General features: G+C 30.6%; 2 protein-coding genes across 3 annotated transcripts in view; one reads left to right on the top strand and one right to left on the bottom strand.

The window, feature by feature from the left end:
- Positions 1-639: 639 nt before the first annotated feature.
- Positions 640-21,625, bottom strand: part of LOC123010014 (probable ATP-dependent RNA helicase CG8611) — a 28,058-nt gene continuing 7,072 nt past the window's right edge. The window contains exons 4-7 of the mRNA XM_044406624.1: positions 18,264-18,454; positions 18,070-18,218; positions 12,273-12,471; positions 640-835 (exon numbers count right to left, since the gene is read on the bottom strand). Coding sequence (XP_044262559.1) covers positions 721-835; positions 12,273-12,471; positions 18,070-18,218; positions 18,264-18,454 — 654 coding nt within the window. The 3' untranslated portion in view covers positions 640-720. The remainder of the gene's footprint in view (positions 836-12,272; positions 12,472-18,069; positions 18,219-18,263; positions 18,455-21,625) is intronic.
- LOC123010015 (protein takeout-like) lies at positions 3,626-5,678 on the top strand. Of its 2 annotated transcripts, none has more exons than XM_044406625.1 (3): positions 3,626-3,711; positions 4,916-5,275; positions 5,326-5,678. In XM_044406625.1, the coding sequence occupies exons 1-3, from the start codon at positions 3,648-3,650 to the stop codon at positions 5,628-5,630; spliced, it is 729 nt and encodes a 242-aa protein (XP_044262560.1). In that variant the 5' UTR covers positions 3,626-3,647; the 3' UTR covers positions 5,631-5,678. The 2 variants fall into 2 exon arrangements, with proteins under 2 accessions (XP_044262560.1, XP_044262561.1); XM_044406626.1 differs by having other exon boundaries at positions 3,637-3,699.

The raw sequence follows: 21,625 nt of genomic DNA, 5'->3' as shown, positions 1-21,625 counted from the left end.
TTAATATACTATTTTGAATATTTCAAAACAGTCCTGTTGTTACAGGACAAAACAGATTTCTGTTGAAACAATTCTACTTGAAACAGGATACAAAACTTGAGAAAAGAAAAGCATTTTGGTCTGTAACTTTGGAATTAGAATGAAAATTATTGCCAATTTTTATGTTTTAAATCTCTACGTCTTGCAATGTTGCCAACTTTCAACACCAAAAGCCACTTTGTATAAAAATTTAATTAACTGAAAAGTTTTAATTGGAACACTGTGTGTAGACGGAGAAAAATAGTGTGCATCCATCACGAGGCAAGCTCTTTTTTATGACAAACTTAATAAAACTACGTGTAATAAGTGTAAACACCATGACTACATTTTTTAAATATAAAATTCCAATCAAAAATTTTTAAACTGGAATATTCTGTATGTACAGTCGGAAAAAATCACTAGTCTAAAAGTTAGTTTTATCCATATTTAAAATTAATACACTGAACATACAAAAAAAAAGAAAAACACTTAAAAATAAAAAAAAAACATTAAATTAAGGTACTTACCTCCCGAGTTGCATATTATTTTTTCCTTTGGCAACAATCTTGGTGTTAAATGGGCGTTACAATCTTGCAAAAATGAAAGAATAAAAAAACTGAAGAAAATAAAATTTTAATAATTTTAATAAATGATGTTGTTTTGCTAATTTTCAAAATTATAAATTATTAAATTGAAAGTACATTATGTTTTTCTTTTATTCTTCTTCTTTTTAGGTTCCAACCCGCTCGCAAACTCCGACGTGGTCAAACTCACTGACTTGATTTTCCTCTTCTGCGGCTTCACCTCTTCTTCATCCCTAAACAAAACATCGATTATCTTAATTACCAGTAGACTTTCCTAATGATCTATCACATTTCTTCCATCATTAATATCAAAATTACCCCGAAAACGTAAAAACAAAAACCACACACGCCATTAACTCTGAAAAAAACCGCATCACCCGCCTTGGTAATTTATAATTCATTGTTTTCAAACTTAAATTGGATGTGAACGCAATAACGTATAAAAATGTAAAAAGTAATAAATCTAATAAAGCCGGTGGTGCGTTTTTTCTGTAACAACTTAACGATTAATCACGCGGATTCATTAATTACATTTATACATGATTATGAGTTGGTACGCCGGTGGATGAGAGTAAAGCAGTGCCGACAACCTACCGGATGAAAAACACCGCCGGTAAGTGGGAAGGACTGCCGTTTATGGCAATGACGCTACCGACGTAAAAATAATTAATATCTAATCTAGGATATAATTAGTGGCTACATCCATCAAACAGTTGAGGCTAAAATAGCTTCTATGCGAGGATTCGGATCATTAAAGTTGCATAGTTCCTCAAAACTAGCAAATATTTAAGAGCCTTAAGGGTTTTTACTCTCTTAACAAATCATTCCAGTGCTTAAGGACATGTTTAAACACTTAAAATGCACATTTAATTTCCCTATTGACTGTAAAGAGATAATAACTTAATCTCGGGGCTAATTTGGAAATGGGGAGTGTTCCAATTAAGAATGAGGAAATTTGGTTTAACCATAAATGGACGACGAAATTTACTACGAATATACAGGGTGTTCGGTCCAAGTCGCCCCGGCCGATAACACCTAAACTTACTTTTTTTTTTCAAATACTAAATTTTCAAATACTACTAATCATTCCTCGCTTTCTTAGTAAATGCATCAAATTTTTTTGGCACATCCGGTGTAGCCGGAAATGCTACCAAATTTAGTTTTTCAAATGGAACACCTATGTTTTTTTTTTGCTCGAAACAATAATAATTGGTATGAAAAATACGGTAAACCACTATTTATTACATTTTACTTTACATAATGCCCTCAGAAAACAATTTAAATTTTTGAATTTTATTGCAAATTTTGCAACGTAGGCGAATTTTACTTTTCAAGGTATTCATGAAAAAAGCAATATGCTTGGATACTGTTTAATTGTTAGTTTGACAAAGCTTAATTTGTCAATAAATCTTATTGAAATCTTTAATAATGGATGATATTAATTACGACGAATTGGTAGATCAGCTTGAAGTGTAATAAAAATAGAACGGAAGCTGAAAGACAGTATAGAGAAAAATACTCAAATAGAGTTCACCCAAATCGTTGGAAATTTACTCGAATTGAAAAACAACTGAGACGAATCTTCTTCTTAAAACTAAAAAACTTGTGGTTCTTTGTGAAGAACAAGGAAATAGAAATCTGAATATTCTGTTATCAGTCGAAGAAAATCCAAGAGTTTCCATAAGAGAACTCGCTCATCAACTGACAAATTAGATTTGTCAAACCAACAATTAAACTGTATCCAAGCATTTTTTTATTCACACATTTCCTTTAAAATTAAAAATCAGGCTACGCGACCAATTTCCTTGAAAAATTCTAAGATTTAAGATGTTTTTTGATGGCATTGTGTTAGGCAAAATGTAATAAATAGTGGTTTACAGTATTTTTCATGTCAATTATTATTGTTTGGAGGAAAAAAATCATAGGTGTTCCATTTGAAAAACTAAATTTGGTAGCATTTCCGGCAACACCACATGTGTTAAAAAAATTTGATACATTTATTAAGAAAGCCAAGAATGAATATTATTACTTAAACATTTACTTTTTGAAAAAAAGAAGTAAGTTTAGGTGTAATCAGACGGGGCGACTTGGACCGAACACCCTGTATAGGGTGTGCTTATTAAAAGCAATCATTTTCTAATATAACGTGTCATAATAAACACCAATGACAGTTTCGAGTATAACCGGTATTTTTAGAGTGTGATTTTAGCGGTCACCAATTTTTTCGATTTTTAGTTACCAAATAACTAAATTTGTCCTCAGAGTGATAGACCACCAACTTTTTAATACCAAACTATACAGGGTAAGATACCAGGAACATGGACAAATGTCAAAAAAATATCTATAAGTTATGAGAGTTTAAATTTTTTAGAGCAAGCACCTTAAAAGACGCTTATTTAAGTTAAAAAATTTCTGCTGAATTCGAATCCGGACGTCGTTTTTTGATTTGAAATTGCCTTGACCATAAAAAAGACGTTTTTTAAATATATATGAAATTAAAAATTGGTTTGTTAGAACCCTGAAGAAATTTAGCGAATGTCAAAAGTTTTGATTTCTAAAAATGTATTAAAACTAGGTTTTAATTTATTTAATTCTCTTATGTAATGTAAACTAAATAAATACAAAGAAAACAAACCTCAAGGTTAAGTTTTGCTGTTTTTTTTCTGGACCATGTCCTCAAAATACTTGCAACAGACAGGTTTTTATTTAAATTACTAACTAGTAATTATATGTACAGCTGTTTTATATGTAACTAAATTAAAACAATTACTGCACTAAGTGACTCCGACTTTTTGAATCTTCATGTTTTTGAAAATAAAAAATATACATACATGTAGAGTCCACAAGTTGTTTCCGTACCAAATGCTTTTTTTAATTTCTTGTTTTTGATTCTTATTTAAAATACGCCTGTATATAGAAAATCTGGTTAATTATGTAAATAAGTACAATTTTTAACTTGATTATTTTCATAAAAAAAAAAACCTGCTATTTAAAAACCCTGGTAATTAAACACAATTCTATCATTCAGTATCAAGCAATAACAACATGAGTAAGTGTTTAGTGGTATTTCTAGTAATAATAGCTGATTTAAGCGAATGTAAGAAACTGCGTAAGTGTCATATACCAGGTGAACCAAACGTTTTTTGCTTAAACTATTTATTTTTTAAACAAACTAATTGATGAATGATAATGTGACGTTTCTCAAGAATTTCAAGATTTCTTTTGTTTTTGAGTTCTGCGCGGTTTTTAATATTTTTAAATAGTAACCACTATGAAACCTTTTTTTACAAAAGCTGTGATGTAAGGATTTCAACTATACAGGGTGCACCAGAACTCGCGCCCCGGAGAAAAATGCCATGTAAAGTACAGTTGGAGACAAAATATTTTAGTCGTCAACGTCATGTGAGTGACATTAAATTGTAAAGCATGCTTTAGGACTGTTAACCTTATTTTTAGCTACTGTCAATCATAGTTGTATGTACATATTGTTGATAGGAAAATATAATAGCTGTCGTTAATTTGAAATTGTCATTTAAGTGTCAGAAAAGTGACGACCAAAGTATATTGTCTCCAACTGTACGATACCAGGAACATAAAAAAGTAAAAAAAAAAATATCTATGAAAATTTAAATTTTGCATTTTGATATTTCTGTTGGAAAATAATTTTTTATGTCTTTTTGCTGCAGGCTATTAGAAGAAGAAACAAGGCAGCTGTAACTTTGTTTAATGTTATTTGTGGCTTTTATTAGCAAAATTTTTGTATCTTTCCTAAATAATTATTAAAAACATATACAAGATCACTAGACATAAAAAATGTCAAAGGTCAAATATTTTTGATTTTTTTAAAGATTCCTTGTTTCTGGTACCTTATCTTACTTAAAATTTTTCTCTAGGGCGCGAATTTTGACACACCCAATATACATTATATTCAATTTTTATCGAAATAAATTTTCATATACGTGTGTCCCCGTATAGGTGAAACGACTCTTGTAAAAGAAAAAAATTCTCGACTTAAAATCATTTTTTGGGGTTCATCCCTGCTTGGTTAAAGACTAATTCCTAACATAATTTTAGTTTTGAAGAATCAAGTGTTCCTTGAAAATTTTCAAAAAACCTACCCGGGGACACACTGTATAAAAAATAATAAGTTACCACAAAAAAATCGCATAATTCAAAAACGCGATCACATTTTTTACAGCACTTTAATTGCTATTAATGACTATTTTCTGAAAACAAAATATTTAAAGAAAAACGCTTGGTTTATGCTTTTTGTTCACCTTGTATCTTAAAATTAAAACAGAAAATTTTTCTAGCTGCAAGTTTCAAAAAATGTAGCAGAAATGACAATCAATGTTTAACACTTTCAATTAAAGATGCTTTAGAACAATTAACAGTTCCGATAAAAGAAGTGGGTTTGCCCAGTTTAGACCCATTGGAAATCCCAGCATTGAGCATCGGTGCTGGTACTGGACCTGTCCAGTTCAACCAAAACTACAAAAATTTCAAAATCTACGGCTTTACGAAAGTGGAGTCAATTAATGCAACTCTGACCGAAAATATTTTGAAAATTGATTTACATGTCTTGGAAACTCTGTCAGATTTTGAATATGAAGTCGATGGCAAAATTTTGATTTTTCCGATTAAAGGGAAAGGAACGGGCATGATCACTGTTGGTAATTCTAGTAAAAACAAATTTTTGTGTTTATTACTTGCTTATTTTTAGATAAACCAGAGTTTATACTTACTTTCAACTTAGAAGAATATGAGAAGGAAGGTGAAAAATATTTAAAAGTTATCAATAAAACACTGTCCATTAAGCCACAAAAAATGCATTTCGAATTCTCGAATGATCTGTTTGGTGGGGATAAGGAGTTCACTAATATAGTAAAAACAGCCATGAATGAAAATTGGAAAGACATTTATGCCGATGTAGGACCTAGTTATGAGGAAGCTTACGGCCAAATTTTTATGTCTATATTTAATAATCTTCTAAGTAAAGTCCCAATTTCTGAACTGTTTAATAGCTAAATCTTAACAGAGTAATAAGAAATAAAACTGAGAATTAGTTTCACAGCACTATTCTAAGCTTCAAATGCAGACACGGAATTTTGGACGATGTAAAACGGGCGTTATGAAACTAACCTCACTTTCGGTTTTTGTAATTTTTATCCTGCCAGCTAGAGAATTTTAGTTTCAAACGTCAATCATAATGACAATAAAATGTGGCTTACATTGACATTTTTTGAACTGACATAAATTTGATGTCCAAAATTCCGTATCCGCAATTGTAGGGCACTATTTTTTTTTTAAATAAGTATATTATTGAATTCACGGAGTCTTGTACGTCATCAATTTTATTTTTTCCTTACCAATCCAAATGTGAAAAAAACATCACAATGTACCTATCTACTCGTAAATTGAAACATTTAAAGGGTATCTAAGAGCCTTGAACATTAATTTACATGTGTACTACAATTACACTACTAAGTGTTATGTTCAACTTGACATTGACAATGGAAATTACTATCGTCGTTGAAAGTCTTGCTGGTATAATTTGTAAGTAATTTTCGTTTATTGCTTGATTTTTTTGGTTTTGTTTTGCTTTCTATTAGTTTCCTTTCCACATTCGTGATTTTCATAAGATCAGTATAAAAGTTTATACTTTTGCTTTTGAAAAATGTAAGATGTAAGTTTGATTTCTATACGTCTTGAATTTCAATTTCTTCTTGTGTCTTACCTGGAATAATGCATAAAATCCTCTACAGTTTTAAACATTAAAAAAAAAGAAATTACATACGTGTCCATACTCCTTTATGAAATCTGTTTATAAAATACACATTTTTGCTAGGGACGTAACAGAAATAAGTAGAAATTTTCTTCCTTCATCTGTCAAAATTACAGAACTCGCGCCTCAGAGAAAAATGACATGTAAGGTAAGATACCAAGAACATGCAAAAAATGTTTAAAAAAGTCTACATTATCTATTATTCTATCTACAGTATGTCCTCGGATTGGGTTTACAAGAGGATTTTTTTTTATCTTTGATTTTACGCCAAAACTGCAAAGAAAAACATTTTTTGCTTCACCTGAAACAAGCAAATCTGTACTTATAACTTCATTGTTCTGATTCAGTGAAAAGAAAAGTTAATTTTGTCTTGATTTTCGACTTTTTTTCTCTGCTTTTTAAGTCCTATCACATTAGCGGTTTTATTTATTTGACAACTATATGTCACTTTAACAATTAATTTATTAATTAAATAACGATAGTTATTGTTAAAAATGATTTTGGTTTATATCTTAAAGCGTTTCTTTGAGTTCATATTTATAAAAATCGTGTTTTTCACAAAGATACTTGTTAATTAACTTGCGTAAACTAATTTGTCAAAGTGAGATCATTGTCAAAATAATAAAACCGCCAATGTGATAGGACTTAAAAACAGAAAAAAATTTTTTAAATGAACTTTTCTTTCTAGTGAGTTAAAATAATGAAGTTTTAATTAAAGATTTGCTCGTTTCAGATAAAGCAAAAAATGTTTTACCTTTGCAGTTTTGGCGTAAAATTAAAGATGAAACTTTTTTTCTCTTGTAAACCCAATCCGGGGACATACTGTATAAAAATTTTGAAGCTATTAGAGTTTAAATTTAACATTTTGACTCTATTTATTTGTGTTAGAAAAATAAAAAATTTGCAAGTTTTTTTGCTACAGGCTGTTAGAAGAGGAAACAAGGAAGCTGTATCCTAAATTGCAACTTTGTTTAATATCATTTGTAGCTTTTATTGACAAAATTTTTGTACCTTTATTATGGTATATTTTATGTGATTAGTGTATATGTAACCTCTCAAGGAGGTAAAAATTTTACCTCCCCCATAGAAATGGAAAAACACACTGCTAGATTCAAAGGCGCAACTAGGATATCAAGAAAAATTTTTATTTTTAAAGTATTTCTTGTTGAATCATAGGAAAAATTATCTGTATTACACTGAAAAAAAAATGTCAAAATGTTTTGACATTTATTTGTTGACAGCTGATATTTTTTATGTCTATTTAAGGTTACTGATGATCTTGTATAATGTTTTTTCATAATTATTTCGTAAAGGTACACAAATTTTGTCAATAAAAGTCACAAATAACATTAAACAGAGTTACAATTTATAACTTCCTTGTTTCCTCTTCTAATAGCCTGCAGCAAAAAGACATGAAAAATTATTATTACAACAGAAATATCAAAGTGCAAAATTTAAACTCCCATAATTTCGAAATTTTTGTAGATAAAGTTTTTTTTAACATTTTTTCCATATTCCTGGTATCTTACTTTACTCTGAGACGCGCGAGTTTCGCGACACTTTTTTATGTTTTGCAATGTTTTTAAATTTTGCACAACCCAAGATTTGTGATCTGACAATAATGTTTTTTTTTTCTTACTTATATTTTACTTACTTGTTTCCATTTTCACTATTATTAAGAATCACTAAAAAGAATGTTGCAAAAGATATTATAGAGTTGAACGGACTTTCAAATTTTAAGAAGTACCTAGGTAAGTCGCTAAAGAATTTTTATATTTTTATTAAAAAGAATGTTGCAAACGATAATGTCAAGTTCTTTCAGAGGTACAATCTTCAGATTTTAAGCAAAAAGTGAGTTATTGAAACGTCGATCAGCAAAGTTAGGGTTAGAAGATATATTTTTGACTATTCAATTCATCTCCCATTTTTCAAATATTAACCAATAAAATAGCAGATATTTACTTTCGTATCCTAGCAACAGGAGATTCAACCGAATATTCCGCACGTGAAAATATAACTGAATCTTCCATCTGTGGTTGCAGTGAATATTTTAAACTAACTTGATTATTTACCGGTTGCTGTGAAAATGAAATCATGAAGTCAAAAAATTTAGAATATTTTTATCCATGGTCATTCGTGATGCGCACTCATGGTGTTCATAAGCGAATGGCCAGTCATACAAATATTGGACAATTTTAGACTACTCGTTGTATTATAACTGAGTACACCATGGTAACCTCTATTAATATGGATAAAAAGTACACACTAAAGTCTGTTTTTTTTTAATGGAAATTACCAAGTCAAAATTTTGGTGAAAAAATTGGTAGCAGCTTGTCTCCATAGCCACAAATTTTGTTTGCTTGTTGTTTTTGTCCCTAGAAATTTTGTTAAATTTTGGTTATGTGTTCAAATTAAGATGTCAAAATATTGACTTTTATGAATCTTGTGTGCCGGTTTGCTCTTTGAAAGCACTATAATTGAATACCTGAGGACAGACATCATTACCTAAGGTCTAAAGACAGAATTCAGTGCTAATAATTTTGAAAAAAATTACAAAAATTTTGAAGAAAAAGGATGTATATACAGAAAAAAGTTATTTAGCAAAAAATACAAGTGGGTATTATGAAGATTCGCAATAAATTTTGTGTAATTTGTTGAAATGAGCTCAAAGTTGATGCATTTTACAAATTCTTCTTCAGCTTTAGTCTAAAAATTGTTACTTTTTCAACTCGTTCCTCAAAAACGATGCACAAGACACTAACTTAATTGCGTTCTTTCCGAGGTTCTTTCTCATTCATGTTTATTTTGTATTTTTGTCAATTTATTTGCTAAAAATTAAGAATGTTTAGCAAACCTGCATTACAAATTGCGTCTACATTTTAACGGGCCCTTTTTCTAACCTCCTGCTTGCGAACTATTCGTTTCCAAATTTCGAAAAACTGTTAGTGTACCGAATTTGTTTTTTTTTTTTTTTGGTGTTTCGTCTCTAAATTTTCGATTTTTTGTGTTGACGTTTAATGACATTGTTTTCAAATTAATTAAAAAAACCGGAACTGCCAACTTCCTTTATTAAAATTACCATGAATGAATTTACTAGTGATGCCAACGTTAAGACTGTTTGGCATTTCCATTAAAAAAAAAAAAAAACAGACTTTACATTCTCTAGAAGTTTTTTTCTTAATACTGTAATTAAGTTTTTAATTTGATAACAACAAAGCTTTCTCTTCTCAACTCCAATTAGTTGAATAAAAATCAGTTAAATGAACGAGCATCTGTCTTTTTCCATCAAGCCTTCTTCAAACAGTGGCTTTCGCACCGATACAAATCGCGTTTGTAATTATTTCGCAGCTAGAAGTCTCGCCATGAAACACAGTGTGTGCGATTTGATTAATGCGGGGGTCATTATCGCATTAAACCGGATCGGGAATGAATCGGTTCGGTTAATGCGTCCAGCCGACACATGGCGTGGACACAAAGCGCTACTTTAAACACATAAATAAGCTGCGAGTTTTTTGCCAGTATCAAACTTTTGTTAAGCTCATTTTTCACGGGCAATTTGCGATTGCTGTTCGATGTTTTTGTAGACGAGTATCAGCTAGAAACGCCATTGTCTATGCTATACAATGCCTAAGATACGCATTGTTTGTCGCCACGTTTTATTTATTAACCGGAGAGAAAACGCAAGGAGACACCAAATCGCGGATAAGAGGGCGGAGCGGAAGAGATATCGCCAGAGGGCGCTTAAGAAGGGTTCCATTTTCTTGATTTGAAAGGATTTCGAACAGATTAATGGTTGGTTTTACCCCAAGGTAAATTTTTTTCATCATAAAGACAACTTCCATATGTGCATTTTGCGACTTGAAGGTGCAGGTGTAACAGGTCTACAGGGTAATTCATAAATATGAAGCAATATTTGAACCTCAAAAATGACCTATAAAATGATGTTAATTTAAATAATAACTCGTGTCCTGTCTCTACTGACAAGAATTTTACAGCCCTCGGAATGTGGGTATGGAAATTTGATTTTTTTGTAAAAACTTTCGAACTATTTCACCAAATATTATAAAATTTGGAACATTTCCTTGTGACAACATAACTTTTAAACTGGTAATCACGAAAACCGGATACATCTACTCAATTTCCGGTTCCAGCAGTTGCAGGTCACATTTTCTGTGTTTTTCCATTTTTTTGCTCTCTTAACAGCAATTTTTTATTGCCCACATCGATAGAGTTATCAATTTCGAATAAAAAACGCATAACCTTTAATACCCCTAAAATGGACCGTTTCAAAGATAGTTTAATTTAAACTGAGGACTGCACAACGCTGAAATCAAAAAATAGGGATTTTGAATAAATGATATCCACGGCAACAAATGACCATGGTCTCACAAATCAGGTATCTGTCAACTTTGACATTGGACCATTCTTGGGCGATTAATTGAAAATATTTAATAAAAGAGTTTACTTCAGACTCCAAACGTATCTACAATAAATCCAAATCGATTTCGTAGCATTTAATTTATAAAAAATTCACAAAAATTTATCGTCAAAGTTAACAGATGCCTGGTAGGGATTTATGTGACCATGGTCATTGGTTGCCGTGGATACCATTTATTATTATATCTTACTATCTTACTCGAATGACATTTTTTTAATTTTAAGTATTTCTTTAAGAAATTTTTAAACGTTTTTTGCAACTCTAGAAATTTTTTAAACCAGTACATCTGACACTTTCTTAGTCTCCCCAACTGTCTTTTGTAGCACGATGTTTTGAAACGTCTCGATTGACATTTTTACTACTAAATTTAAACATTTCCTTAAATTTTTTTTTTCTTTTAAAAATCTTAAAGTTAGTACATTTAACACTTTCTTTTTACTTCAAGCCAAAGTAATCCGAAGTAACCCGAAGTGGCCTAAAGTGACCTGAACCGACCTGAAGCTACTCGAAGTGACCCAAACATTATTTTTTATAATCTAAGACACTTTTTTTAAATAAAAATGAAACTCTTAATCAAATCCGATAGGATTTGACCACATATACTAGTTCAAAATCCCTATTTTTTGATTTCAGCGTTGTGCAGTACTCAGTTTAAATTAAAATATCTTTGAAACGGTTCATTTTAGGGGTATTAAAGGTTATGCGTTTTTTATTCGAAATTGATCACTATCTATTTGGGCAATAAAAAATTGGTGTTAAGAGAGCAAAAAAATGGAAAAACACAGAAAATGTGACCTGCAACTGCTGGAACCGGAAATTGAGTGGATGTATCCGGTTTTCGTGATTACCAGTTCAAAGGGTATGTTGTGACAGGGAAATGTTCCAAATTTTATAATATTTGGTCAAATAGTTTCAAAGTTACTACAAAAAAATCAAATTTCCATACCCACATTCCGAGGGCAGTAAAATTCTTATCAGTAGAGATAGGACACGAGTTATTATCTAAATTAACATCATTTTAAGGGTCATTTTTGAGGTTCATATATTGCTTCATATTTATGAATAACCCTGTATAATGAGTTCTTTATATGCGATAATAGGAAACATTTCAAAGTGTATTTCAAATTAAGCTTAATAATGGAACATTTGTTATAAAATGAAGGGACAATTTTCTCTATTGAAACGTACACAACCCTGTTAGTCTCGCTTTATTATAGATTTGTTAAAGCACCATAAAATAATAACGATTGTAATCGAACAATAACTAAAACAGCTCTCGGATCAAGCCGTTCCATTCCAATTATTTCCTCTAATTAGTTAACGAAAAAATTTCCAAATTTTCAACAAAACTCGTCGCTAAAATTAGTCACGATGGGTGTCAAAGCGGTGAAGCATGGTACCGAAACTTAGCCAATTATTAAGTAATGCTATTTTAAATTTGACTTACCCATGGGTGGCCAGTTTTTTGTTGAGTCTTCGTGGTTGGACCGTTGCCACTTGACCTTTGATGATCTTTGCGACGCTGCTGGGAGTTTCTTTAAGGCCGAAACTTGTTACATAGTGACCTAAATTAATTGTTTTGAAATTGAAAATGGAACGCATCTTGCCGGGGAAGGTGTTGTAGAAGCGGGACCAGGACGAGTAGGCTGAAAAAAATACTTTTTCAAAAGAAACAATTTCTACTTTAAATTCTAACTCTTGAAAACTTTCAACTTTCAAACTAAAATTTTTGTATTCCAAATTTAAATTATTAATAGTCTCAGGATATATATTTTTTTCTGTCAATTTTGACTATTAATTGTAGAATTTCCCATTAAATATTGGGCTTTAAATTTAATTCAATAAGTTCAGAATTACTTGTGAAGAAATTTTAAGAAGTGATAGTATAAGGACCGAAAATATGAAAATATTTCAACTTGCCTTATACAAATGTTGAGTTATTTTCGTCTTTTTTGTTCTTAATTATTCAACTTCTTAAAGTTTCTGCACCACTATTAAAATCACCTTGTATATATTTCTAGTACAAAAAACAAGAATTTCGATATTACGAAAACAAAACAGATCATAACTGCATTTTTCATTACATCAAAAAACTTAATGCAAATTAAAAAATTTAACTTTCAAAACGCAAAATTTCATGTAAATCCTTAGAAACCAATTTTGTGCGTTCTATGCGCAGAACTCCAACATTTAAATACAAAAATCTTTTGGCGTTGACGTTGAATTCCGACTGCAAATTTTAAAAATCTTGGGTGGCAAAACGTAGAACAACAACCACAGCTCAATTTTCTATTAATTCTCATTTTCAAAACTCAAAATTTTCAGGATGTGAATTTTATTACAAATACAGTGCAAAATAATTAAATATTAAGATAAATAATAAAAAATTAATATAAGACGTTTCAATGGTCAATGGTCAAAACTATTCTTCTTTCCACCACACACGTGATCGTGTCACAAATTTTTAGACATGTTTTATATGAAAAAAAAAATGGAAACGTCAGGTTTAGACACATTTTGAGCTTGATTACCTTATCTTTATACAAAGAAATCGCAACTTTTTTCAAAATTTTAACTCTTTAACTAAGAAAACTTAACATTAGAAGGGGAATTCTCTTGAATTCTAAATTCTCCTTTTTGTGTTTCTTGCTCTTAAAATATGATAACCTGATTACGTAGAATATGGTTTACAGGACAAAGGGGAATAAAAACCATTAAATTCGTCGCGACGTTTCGATACTTTTATTGTATCTTCTTCAGGCGAAGAATTCTTGTTGGTTCCAACAAGAATTCCAACAAAACTTTTAAAGTGTGCTAAAATTCTTATTTCAAAAATTCGATCTACATACATTCAAGTATAATTAGAAATTATTTATGACTTTCAAATACAAGTCTAAATAAAAAAAAAATCATTGCAAAGGCAAAAAATTTATGATGACTCAATATAATTTTCAAACAAATTTCACGATTTCGAAGTTTTTTTGAAACTGTAAATCCTGGTTTTTAAATTAAAATTCCAATTACATAAAAGTATAGAAGAAAGTGATTTTACAACTTTCCAACTCAAACTCCAACTTTTTTTTACTAATTTTAACTCTTTAAAACGGAAAGTTTAGACTTTTTCACCCAAACATCCACTAAGCACGGTAAAATTCGGAATTCCAACATAATTATGTAGGTAAACCTTAAAATTAAATTCGTAATTCTAAACTCACAAATTTCGAATTTGAGGAAGAAACAAAAGTTCGAAAATTTTTATTCACAATAGAAACTTTCAATTTTATTCATTTGTGTCAGTTTTGGCCAATCAAAACAATATTATAGTGTTGAAAATATTCTCATTAAAAAATTGCCGCGGAAATTATTTGCAGCAAATCGATTGTTTTCTTTTTAATAAAAAACGCTTTTTTTCTATACAAAAATATAAATCCGCTTATAACTTCAAAAGTATTAGGAATTTTGCAGTTTTCTTGACGCCAATCGATTCCCCAGAACATTTTACATAAGTTTATGCCAAAATATTATATCATTGAGACACAGTTTTGCCGCAATTTACAAAATAAAAGAAAGTAAAAATTTGAACATGTCTCAGATTCAATTTAAACCTACCTTATCCAATAGATTTTGACGCCCCAATTACGAATTTTCCAACCATTTCAATTTTTTGCGAGATAGGGACTTGGCTTTGATGTTAATCGATAATTTTTTTTACGCTGCTTACGATGGTGTTGAGCTTTTTGCTCTAAGTCTAATAATTTGCCCGTAATCGTCGTTAAAAAATTATAAATTGTAAAAATTCTGAAACTTTAAATGCGTTTTTCTACGAAACTATAAGACGTAGAGAAAAAAGCTGAAAACCATTAGAATTAGCTTGAAATTATCTATCTAATGGCGCAAACCGGAAGTCGCTCCGGGTTATGGRTCCGGGTACAGAGCCATTTTCAGTTTTTTTTTTAATTTCATATCTCAAAATCTAAGTCAAAACGGTTTGTACAGGGTGCTGCATTTTGGATGTCCGAATAGGGAATCTCCGAAACTAAGAGGTTTAGCCAAAAACGAGTGATACATTCTGGGGCTCATTTTTTGAGAAAATAATATTGGTTAAAACCGCATCGCGCTATCGTCTTTTGTTTTCGACTTATAGGCAAAAGTTGACATTTTGGCGAAATGTAAAAAAATTCATATCTTCGTTATTATAGAAGATACGGATTTGAAAAAAAGACATTATACAGGCACTTTTTTAGGAGGAATTTAATAATGTAGTTAACAATTTTTTTCAGTTATTAGTTTAGCCGTAATAAGATAAACTTGTATTTTTTAAATGGAAATCATAGGCGGCTATGGCAATTTTGAAAAGCTTATTTTTTTCGGATCTAAAAAATATATATTTGTAACAAAATATTTTTTATAACTATACTTAAAAAGTGAAATACATATTTTGTTTGATAATAGTTGGCCATGGAAAAACTATTTCACTCCAAATGTGTAAATAATAATCAATAAGAGTTTTGTGAACTGTAAAATAGACGAAAAAATAGATAAAATTATAAAGATTTAAAAAATACGATACGGTAGAAGCATTGAACAAATATCCGAGCGCCTCAGAACAAAATTATTACATATTTTTAAAAAATCAAAAAATAGGAAAATCAAATTTTTGTGTCATATAATATATATTTTATTGAAGAATTAAAGCGGCTTTTTTTTACAACACTCTATAGATCACTAGAAGTTGCAATGGTAATGATAGCTTGTTTAAAAACAAAGAAATGTTATTAGTCGCCAAAAAGTTGATTTACGATTTATTTTGCATTTTTTTCATTACTTAGTACTTAGAAAACTCTTTTATTAGTGACACTTATTGAATAATGTGGTTTAAATCCTTTTAGTTGAAGATGCAACATTTTTTCATGGCCAACTGCGAACAAAAATCAAAGATAATTTTTTGCTAAAAATGTATTACAATTTGTTACAAATATATATTTTTTAGATAAGAAAAAAACAAGCTTTTTAAAAATGACATATGATTCCCATTTAAAAAAATACAAGTTTATTTTATTACGGCTAAACAAACTAAAAAAAATGTTAACTACATTATTAAATTCTACGTAAAAAAGTGCCTGTATAATGTCTTTATTTCAAATCTGTGTCTTCTATAATAACGAAGATATGAATTTTTTTAGATTTCGCTAAAATGTCAATTTTTGTCTGTAAGTCGAAAACAAAAGACGATAGCGCGATGCGGTTTTAACCAATATTATTTTCTCAAAAAATGAGACCCAGAATGTATTACTCGTTTTTGGTTAAACCTCTTAGTTTCGGAGATTCCCTATTCGGACATCCAAAATGCAGCACCCTGTACAGGCGTGTTCTCCGGTTAATTTTACATACAGGGTGTCAATTTTAAAACTTGCAATCGCCAATATCGCTGGAACTAAAAAAGTTATTGAGAATCACTCAAAACCGTTTCGGTATTTTTTAGGGGGAATCAAAATGGCATGGTAAGTGACGCTCCTCCACCCACCCTCCCTTCAAGCCACAGCCACCTTAAGTTGAAAATTTTAAATGGCACGACCCTACTTGCGATACATCGTTGGAAAGCCAATAACAAGCGCTTTTCAAAAATGTCATACAACAGCCTATTTGGTAAAGTTATTTTTCCAATTATTCAAAAACGAAGACGTTAAATTTTCATTTTTTTTACTATATTCAAGGGTGGGTGGAGGTGTGTCACTTATCATGTCATTTTCATTCCCCTTAGGAACCACCAAAACGGTTTTGAGTGATTATTAATAACTTTTTCAGTTGAGAGAAATTGCCGATTGCAAGTTTTAAAATTGACACAGTGTATAAAGTAGATTTCATTGAAATTGGCATAATAGGTGGCTATGGAATTTCCTATTTAAGTTTGTAGCCCTGCGCATGTCCCTGATATAATAGCTACTGGGGTTTTTGTTTTTCTTTGATTACTTACCTACATGGTTTATTGAACTGACATGACTGACATTTGTATTCCTTTTTTCACTGTTTTCGTTGCTTGTTCGTTATTCCCACTATTTTTTCAAATTATAATCAAAAGTAGTTCTCTTCAGAACCCCAGATTTAAGGTACACGCTAAGGTATGTTTGAAAATATAATCAATTTCTTTTTGTTGTTCCTGTTTTAGGCATTTTAGGTGGAATGGAATCAAATATACCAATTTGAATTTGAATTTATCCACGGCAAAACACGATTTTTCAAGCTTCGGTACGCGAGGCTTCATTTTGTACAGATTTCCACTCCGATCGCAACAACTTTACCATTGTTTAAAAATTCACAATTTTGTCCTACATTTCTAATGAAAAAATCCAAACCCCTTTTGGCTGCAACTTTCACGGAAAACAAATTGTGTTTCTTCTCCGGTGTGAATGAAACGTATTTTGAAATTTCAGGAAGCCATTTGTTATCAACGAAAGTCTATATTTTCTCTCCAAAGCAAATAGTGTATGTTTTTGGTGTCAAAACTACACCTACAAAGGGATGAAACTTTTTATGGAGAAAAACTCTCTCTGAAAACCTTTGAAAGAGGGTTCTTTAAAAATAAAATTTTAACCATCTTAACCTCACTTTTTTTAGTGACAAATTTAGTTCCTTAATTGTAAAGCCTTTTTCACATTTAAAGCGCAGTTTACACAATCATGGCCTACTGTTATGCCAATTTAAATGAAATGGATTATAGTACTAGTTTTTCATAAGAATAAAAAAATGTTGATTTTTTGGTCATAATCGGATATAGTAATAAATGTTCACCTGAACAGAAGTTGTATTTCGAAACCGATTACTTCTCTCGCCATCCATTTCTGTATCTACCTGTGGAAGTAAGTAAGACATTTCCACCCCCTGTCACCCGTTCAATCATTAATAACCCCATGTCAATCCGCAATCGGCCTAAGTTGGCCCTTTATCGATTATGAGCATAAAACGTAACATTTAAGTCATACAAAACTGAGTTTAGATGCACAATAAGAATGAAAGAGCGCTGAACCGGCTGACCGTGACTGACGAGCGTCCATTCCACGTTGATCGGTTGACAAGTAAAAGTGCGTTTCTGTGTACGCACCACATCGTCACTCACACCCGCCGGTAATCAGTCAAATGGATGTCTATTTGATAAAATACGGCCACTAATCACAAGCGGAAATGATAGATTATTGAGACAATTAAAATCGTGTATTAATCATAAATGAGAGACGAGGCCTACTAACCGAAACAAGCAAGACGGTGCAAGTCCTTGTCTTTCGATAACGCCGTTTCGAAGCGACGTTGAAGGGCCGTTGCGGCTTTCTCCTCCTCAGGTTCTTCCATCAGGATGCACAGGTGTTTGAGAAATTCAGAAGAGTCGCGTTCTTTCAAACTAATTCATTCATTATTTTGAACTGTTTTAATCGTGAAGACTTACAATACTTTGTGATCTTGCAACCTGGCAATGTATTCTTGTTCTTCATGAGTGAGGAAAATCAACGAAGATCCGGATTTTCCAGCCCTACCTGTTCTTCCAACTCTGTGAAGATAGTCGTCGTCTGATTGCGGACCTGTGTATTGGATAATGCAGTCTGCTTCGGGAACGTCAACGCCACGAGCCGCTACATCCTGGAGAAAACGAAGAAAAGTGACGTGACAAAAAATTTTTGAAAACAATTTCCATAAAAAATTGGCACTTTTAATAAAAAATAAAAATTAAAAGGCACGGGGCTCCAAGAATTTGTGGCTGAATTTAGAAACCAAATTTTAACAAAAAACAGAAGGTCCAGTCAAGATTTTACAGGTCAATATTAAAAACACAAAAAAATTTCTAATTTAAAACATAAACACAAAATCTAAGCCTAGTATAGAAATATCTTATCTAACATGCCTACATTAAATTAAGTGATAAAACAAAATCTCAGTCTGTTTATTTTCGTAACAGTTAGAAAAAAATTGCTTTTTCTTTGTCTTTAACAGCAATGCAAATTGTAAAAATCATCTGAGAAATATGACACTTACTTCGTAAGAATTGGTGTAAAAATAATTTATTCTTAGACACTGTCACGGTTTTTCTCTCGTGTAAGGAAGTTTTAACAAATGTTTAGCATTTCTCAATACGAAACGTCCGATTATTTTTAACAGATTTAAAGCAAATTTATTAAAGTTCAACTCATTTGAGTGTAAAAATCCACTAGTAAAATAATGCGTCTGATTTACACTCAAACTCGTAGAATAAATAACTATTTAGTAATAATTGTGTTTAACAAAAAATCGACCTTTGCAATTTGTAAAAGAAACGTTTCTGATTACAATTTTAAAATTAAAGTGGAAAAAAGTGAAACAATAAAAAACTGGAGTGCTAGTGTACTGCAATATCTAATTATTCATTTATACCTAACAGCACAAAATAGTATACTTAAACATAAAAACATAATATATCATAAATAGTCAAAATAGACATTTCAAATAACAATCTAAATTTTGGTGGAGACCATTTTTGGTACACCATTAGAAATAAAGTGTCAAAAGTCCCCAATTTACCGTTTTCGAAAAAAATCCAAAAAACCTAAAATTTTGACTTATGACCCCTTTTTTAGCACACATGAGATCGATGGGAACTTTTGACACTTTATTTCTAATGGTGTACCCAAGGTCACCACCAAAATTTAGCTCTGTCAAAATTTTCGTTATTTGACCACTATATTTATGACTAATTTGACCGGACTAGAATAAATCTAAAATTTAAAGTTTAATTTCTTGTTTTACATGACTACTCCGGTAAAAAACATTCAGTGGTCTAGCCCAAGGTGAAAACTATTAAAATAGTGTTTATTACGATTGAAAAAATTATTGTCCAAAAATGACGAGTTATTATTATGACTCTTATTATTATTTATTTTTTTCGAGCTCTTTGAAATAACTAGAATGTTATTATTTTGTTATAAGAAGCTTAGAAGATTTCAGCAATTTAAAATGTTTTAAAGTTCTGCTATAGAAAATCTCTTACATCTCTGCCTTCAACGAATTGATTTTTTTGACATTTCTTTTAACAATTATTGGTTCAAAGCAAAATTCTTTCCTTTTTTTTACAACGCAGCAAATGCATTTTTTTCTTATTTATTTATTTCTCATTTTTCCGTACTGTTAAATCAAATTCTGAGTGTGCAGAACTTTAAAACCTACCTACATATTTCTCATTAGATTAAATTCAGATTCCTCCTAAAAACTTCAAAAAAATTTATAATTTTGACTCCTACACCCGGAATTCAACAACGTTGAAAATCAAACATAATTGAAGATCTTGTGTTTGGAACTCAAAATTCTGTATCTTTCCCACTAATCCTGAATTATAAACTTTTCACAAATTCCTACTCAGAAACACGGAATTTTATTACATATTAAATTTGAATGTAAAATTCTGACTCAAACTCAAAATTCTGAATGCCAAAAAATATTTAAATCTAAATAAAAAATTCTAAGTTCAAATTTTGAAATACGACTCTTTTTTGTCTTTAAAATTCAAAATTCTAGAAAATTTTTAGCTTCAAACTCAAAATTCTAACTTTTCGGTAGAAACTCTAAGTGTGAAAGTTTTAAAACCAAAATTCAGAAAAAAATCAAAGCTAATAGGAGTATATTGGAAATTTTGCAGATACAAAAAGCACAAAAGCACAAATTTGACTTCATTAAAATCCGATCAAAAAAATAACTGTAAATCACTTCACAATAATCAAATTAGGAAACTTTTTTGATTTCTTATTAAAAGTATAATAACATTTGTCATTTTTTATTTCCTTCAACTCCTATTACATTTCAAATGGTACATTACGAGCTGAATATCAAGTCAATAATATTTCGATAATAGCATGGCCTAAAAACCAACACTTGGTGAACTAACAGACATCAAGCTAAAGAATAAAATGCACGAATCATTTTTTATTCATTCCCATGATCAGATTTAAATGACGTGACATTTAAATGATGAGTAAACATCGAAACTTTTGATAGAGTCATTGTGTACACCAAAAAAGTAAAAATTCTGACGAGAATTGAAAAATAAAAAAAACATTCCAGAATAATTTTTAATAGCGAAATTAAAAAATATTAAGTTGAAAAAAAAACAGGTGTTAAAACAAATCGTTTATTCTTCGTATAAAATGAAATGGTGTTATTGTGGAAGCACCTGATGAGATAACATTTTTGTCCAAAATGAACTAATATCCTTTGTGGTCGCGCCGAGAAGGTACCAAATCACTCGCCATTATTCGTATCGGATAGTTAATTATCTGTGCCGATTAATGTTATTGGATTTCTTAAGTGGCCTGCTGTTAAATGACGGCTAGATCTCCCGCCGCTTTACAATCACACTCGTTTATCCATTCAACGGCCGAATTTAATTCCAGACACAAATTGTTCAACGAAATGTATATCATTCGTGCTTAAAAGAACGCACTTAACATTTTTCCAATGGATACAAAATGGTTACATTCTTATCTCTGCGGGCGATGCTTCTTCTTCAGGCCTTTTGTTGGCAACGGCAGTAGCTGGATATAAAGAAATCTAATTCGATGACGAAGGAATGAGGCCTAAAGACGAAGGAATAAAGGAACAACGTTTCGATATAGTACGTATTATCACCTAAAGATTATGAAAAAAAAATTTCAGTTTCAAACAATACTATTTTGAGTTTACAATTTTATTAGATTTCATAAAAAAATAGCTTTTAAATAGCTTCTATATAATCACCTAAAGATTATGAAAAAAAAAATTTCAGTTTCAAACAATGCTATTTTATTA

This window comes from Tribolium madens, unplaced genomic scaffold (genome assembly GCF_015345945.1).
Source record: "Tribolium madens isolate multiple individuals breed KSU strain unplaced genomic scaffold, Tmad_KSU_1.1 Scaffold_7;HRSCAF=85;Tcas5.2_LG10, whole genome shotgun sequence".
In the NCBI taxonomy this organism is placed as follows: Eukaryota; Metazoa; Arthropoda; class Insecta; order Coleoptera; family Tenebrionidae; genus Tribolium; species Tribolium madens.
The sequence above is the reverse complement of the archived record's forward strand: the minus strand, read 5'-3'. Positions and strand labels throughout refer to the sequence as shown.